At 36.2% G+C, this 4,785-nt stretch overlaps 1 protein-coding gene across 1 annotated transcript; it reads right to left on the bottom strand.

Annotated features, from left to right (window-relative positions):
* Positions 1–801: 801 nt before the first annotated feature.
* LOC116859350 (olfactory receptor 4C11-like) lies at positions 802–1,716 on the bottom strand. Its single transcript, XM_032844582.1, has one exon. It carries the CDS (start codon positions 1,714–1,716, stop codon positions 802–804), a length of 915 nt encoding a protein of 304 aa, XP_032700473.1.
* Positions 1,717–4,785: the final 3,069 nt, after the last annotated feature.

Below are 4,785 nucleotides of genomic sequence, written 5' to 3'. Positions count from 1 at the left end.
AAATGTGCATGCCATGCCAGGCAACCAAGCAATCTTATCCACTAGTTATGAAACAATCCCTTGTATATTCCTTTTTTGGATGAAATATTGTAACATTAGCTCTATTTTCTCTGTCAGCTGTTGCTTTTCTCATATGTGTGCTCTTATCCAGGAGGCATTTGTTTTTATAATATAACACTCAGAATTGGATAAAATTGTCCCCAATTCAGCAACCAACAATTAGGGAAATGCTTGTTGACTTATATGAAAAGTGTATATGACACTAAAAATATGAAATATTTATGGTCCTGTGGGATCATCAGCTTCTTGTACTGACTTGAGGATATTCATCATTGAGCCAGAAAAGAAAAGATCAAGATTTATTAGTGTCAAAACTGATTTTCCAACAAAATAGGCTAGTCAAAATTAGGGACCAGTCTTTCAACCCAGCTCAGAACCATGGAAAAGAGAAACACAACACAGGATAATGTACAATGGAGGGAGCTAAGGTGTTAGATGCAACAAGGGCTGGCTCACAATCTGCTGTGCAGACAGCAGAAAGGTGAAGTGGGCATATCTCCCACAAATACTACTATATTTGATAATGTGGCAATGTATGATGCTGACTCAAAATGAAATGGGTCTGTGCTCTGTGGTAATTCTGCCTATATCTACAAACAACCTACTGGGAGAAGATTCAATTGTCCACACTGGGGTGAAAACATTTTTTTCATTTCTATCTGCCCAATTTTATTTAAGCTGTTACAGAATTAGAAATTGGAGTCCTTTGTTTTGTTTGTTTGTTTGTTTTTCCATTTCAAGTCAGAGTTTGTTGTACCATAACTTCCTCATGGAATTTTTCACTTCTGCATTTCTCAGAGTATAAATCAGAGGGTTGAGCAAGGGTGTCCCAATAGTGTAAAACACAGCCACCATCTTGTCCATTGGAAATGTAGTTACAGGACGATCATATGTGAATATACATGGGACAAAGAATAAGATGACAACGATAATGTGGGAAGTGCAGGTGGAGAGGGCTTTCTTTCTTCCTTCTGCACTCTGGTTATTCAGAGAATGTAAGATAAAAATATAAGAGGTAAGCAGGACAATGAAACTTACCATGCAGATAGCCCCACTATTAAAAACTATAAGTAAATTAATTAAATGAGTGTCCATGCATGCAAGTTTCAATAAAGTTGGCATATCACAGAAATAATTATCAATAACATTGGGTCCACAGAATGGTAGTTTCAAAGCCAAGAAAATCTGTGCAGAAGAATGGATACAAGATACCCCCCAGGCCAGATTCACCATTGTACCACAGACACCTTGACTCATGATAGTTGTATACCGCAGGGGCTTACAAATAGCCACATAGCGATCTAAGGACATGAGGACGAGCACCAAGATCTCCATGCACCCAAAGAAGTGAAATGCAAAAATCTGGGTCATGCACTCATTGTAGGAGATGACTCTCTTCTCAGATACAGAGTCTACTATCAACCTAGGAGCAGTGGTTGTTGAGAAGCAGGTATCAGCAAAGGATAAGTAGAAAAGGAAGAAGTACATTGGGCTCCCAAGTGTCCGGCTGTATCTTAGGGTCATCATAATCAGTAAATTTGCCATCAGAGTTGCCAGGTATAGAAACAAGAAGACCACAAACACGACTTTCTTTTTCAGAACATTCTGGGTTAACCCAAGCAGAATGAATTCATTCACACTGCTATTCAATTCCATGGTTACAGTGAATGTAGAAACTGTTCATCTGCAGAGAAAATTGGGGAGATAGTGACCTGGTTATAGTGATGAAATTGGACTCAAAATTGCACTTATATAGTTCTAATTCCATCAACACATAAACCAATGGCTCTCAGTTTTTCATATATTGAAATTACTTGGGAAACTTGGTTTTTGTTTTTTAATGCTATGTCCATGCTTTAACCATGAGCATTAACTGAAGACCTTATGTGGACCGAGATTTTCAGGGGTAACAAAGCTCTCACGTAATGGTTAGTTCTGCCAAGTTCTGAGAACTAATGACTTTGCTGTATGATCTTGATCAGGTCACTTCAAGGTCTTGAAGCTTTTTCTTCATTTGACAATTAGACACCCTAATAGATACTTTATTAAGTATATACCTATGTGTATGATGTGCTTACAATGTAAATACAGCTGAATTACTGAAAAAGATTATCCCTTATAATTTTAAAACATATACACTTGGAGACTCTCAAAATAAACATTTCTTGATTTGGTTACCAGTTTGCCTTTATTATTCCTGACCTCTTGAGTACCTTGCTTGGATTATGCTTTAAGAAGAAATAACTTCCTAATTCAGCTTCATGGCAGCCATAATTATACCTTCTTCTATTGCTTCCATTTAAGAAATTAGTACAATTTATTTTTATTCTGTCTACAATATTTCTGTACATTTTAATATTGATGTCAAATAATCTAGAATTTATTTTAGTATGAGTTTTGAGAAGCTCTTTCTGATAAATCAACAATCCTTCAATGAATCAGTAACAAAACAAAGTAGTTACCAATATATACTAAGTACATACTCATATCTTCAATCTATGTAATGGGGCATATAAATATTTCCTCAGCCTCTTTTCAACCAAGTCAGAAGGATAACACACCTTTAGATAAGATCATTACTTCGGATATAAGAATTACATAAAACCATATGTGATAATACCAAGTGAATGTTGGTTTCAAAAGAACAAAGGTCACTTAATTACCAGTTGGTTGGTCAGTGAAGTTTCAAAAATGATAAAGAAGTATTGACCTTAAATATGTAAACTGGATTTTCCAGCACAGTTCTCTGAAATTCAAGTATGCCGTAAGTTTATTATCAATTTCCCTAAGTAGAATATACATTTCCCATTTACCCTAATAAAATTCCATATCTAAATAAAACTTAAAATTCATCTGCCATCTAGCTAAAATAATACTAGTGCTGTATGATAAACTAGAGATGTTATAACTATATGCTGTGATTGACAGTTCCAATGGTCTATGACAGCATTAGAAAAGAAAAAAAAATAATGATAGTTTTTTTTTAAAACATTAGATTCCTGGGGCATCTGGGTGACTTAAAAGGTTGTAATAGAGAGGTTTAGGGGCAAATAATGGACAATCAGAAAAGCCAAGTGATGTAGCTGTATCTTGTTTTATTTTAAATAAGCAAAAAGAAGATTTGGGACATTAAGACAAGAAAGTAACATTTATAAGATTATATGAGATCATCACCACCACTCATAGTTCTATCACTGAATTCAATCACCATTCCTTCACCCTCCCAGACTGTTTTATCTCTCAGATTTTGGGGGACTTCACAGTAATAGAGCATGCTGCTTCTTTTGCTTAATCTTAATTTTTAGTTTTTACCTGTTGAAATTTTACATTTCAGATTATATTGGTACCAATAGCCATCCCTTGGTTTTCTCAGGTCAATAGACTTCTACCTCTATCTCTTCTATTAATATGTGCTTTATTAAATGCATACATATGTTTAATATATAATATATATATATATATATATATATAAAAAATACACACAATTGAATTAGGCAATCCCAGATTATATATGTTTCTTGTTCTGTAATCTTCAAACATCATTGAAACGATACTCCTCTTTTATTAGGTTTTTTGACATTCACATTTTCTTGCAGTTCAGTGTGGCCCCTTGCTTTATGTACAGAAAAATCTGTATGCAGAGTCTCAACTGTGATCCAGAAAGTTTCTGTGAGTACAGCACAGTCAGGCTAAAACAGGAATGGGATGCTACTAGATAGCATTTTCTCTCTAGTATTCACCCTCCACAGCATATAAAACATCAAATCCCTATCATCATGCAGATTGCATGCAAGAGGAGGCAAATCCTGAAAGATCAGAGAAGGATGCCATCTGATACCTTAACTTCCAGTTCTGTAAAAATCAGGTTCTGTAAACTGCATGATGAGGAATAGGGAAAACTAGATACCCAAATGAATAATGGTGAAGTGGAAGACAAGACAAAGAGAGAATATAGTCAGAGCAGGAGAGAGGAGAGTGAGAGTGAGGAGACACCAGGAAGAGAAGGGTTAGGGAGATGATAGAAAAGACATGCAAAAGAGGGGAGGTGAGCAAAAATATTGGAGAGGGTCATTTGACCCGAGTTTTCATTGGAGAGTTCAGCTTCTTTCTTTCTGACCCACCACATGATTCCTCACCCCCAAACCAGACAGACGGTGTAGGTGTGAGTCATAAGCAGGGGATTAACAAGGTCCTAAAAACTCAAGTGTGTAGAAAGTGCACTCTTAGTTATAACCAGCCCAGAAGCATCACCACTGACCTAAAACTTTTCAAATCAGGGGACTCCCCAAGAGAGAAACTTCTCCCAAGATGGCCTCAATACCATGCTGAAGTTTCTTGCTCTACCCCACCCCTACATTAAGCAGAGATGATTTGAAAGTAGGAAATCCTTGCACTGAGGCCAGCAAAGGTTTGGGAAGCCTTAACTACCTCAGCACCCCATGGGTGGAAATAGTGTCTAGGAATTTCACCATTTGTTAGAAGACACTCTGAGTATAGATTTCATCAGATCAGTCTTGACAAGGAAATGTGAGGAAATGATCTCAGACAGACTAAAAAGCTTACCTCTTTGCTTATGAGGAAATAGATGACTTCCAATAGAGAAAATTTTTTCGCATCTTCAACTTCAATTTATGCAGAGGGTGAATCATAAGAAGCTTGAATAAAACATGCAAACTATACTTCATTGAGATATATTAATGTTTTTATCACAAGAGGTGATGGGAT

This window comes from Lontra canadensis, unplaced genomic scaffold (assembly GCF_010015895.1).
Source record: "Lontra canadensis isolate GAN:19392208 unplaced genomic scaffold, GSC_riverotter_1.0 scaffold154, whole genome shotgun sequence".
In the NCBI taxonomy this organism is placed as follows: Eukaryota; Metazoa; Chordata; class Mammalia; order Carnivora; family Mustelidae; genus Lontra; species Lontra canadensis.
Note: the sequence above shows the minus strand (reverse complement) of the source record. Positions and strands in the feature narration are given on the sequence as shown.

Excerpts from the sequence above, each read along its gene's own strand:
- LOC116859350 (XM_032844582.1), bottom strand. The coding sequence starts at position 1,716 with ATGGAATTGAATAGCAGTGTGAATGAATTCATTCTGCTTGGGTTAACC.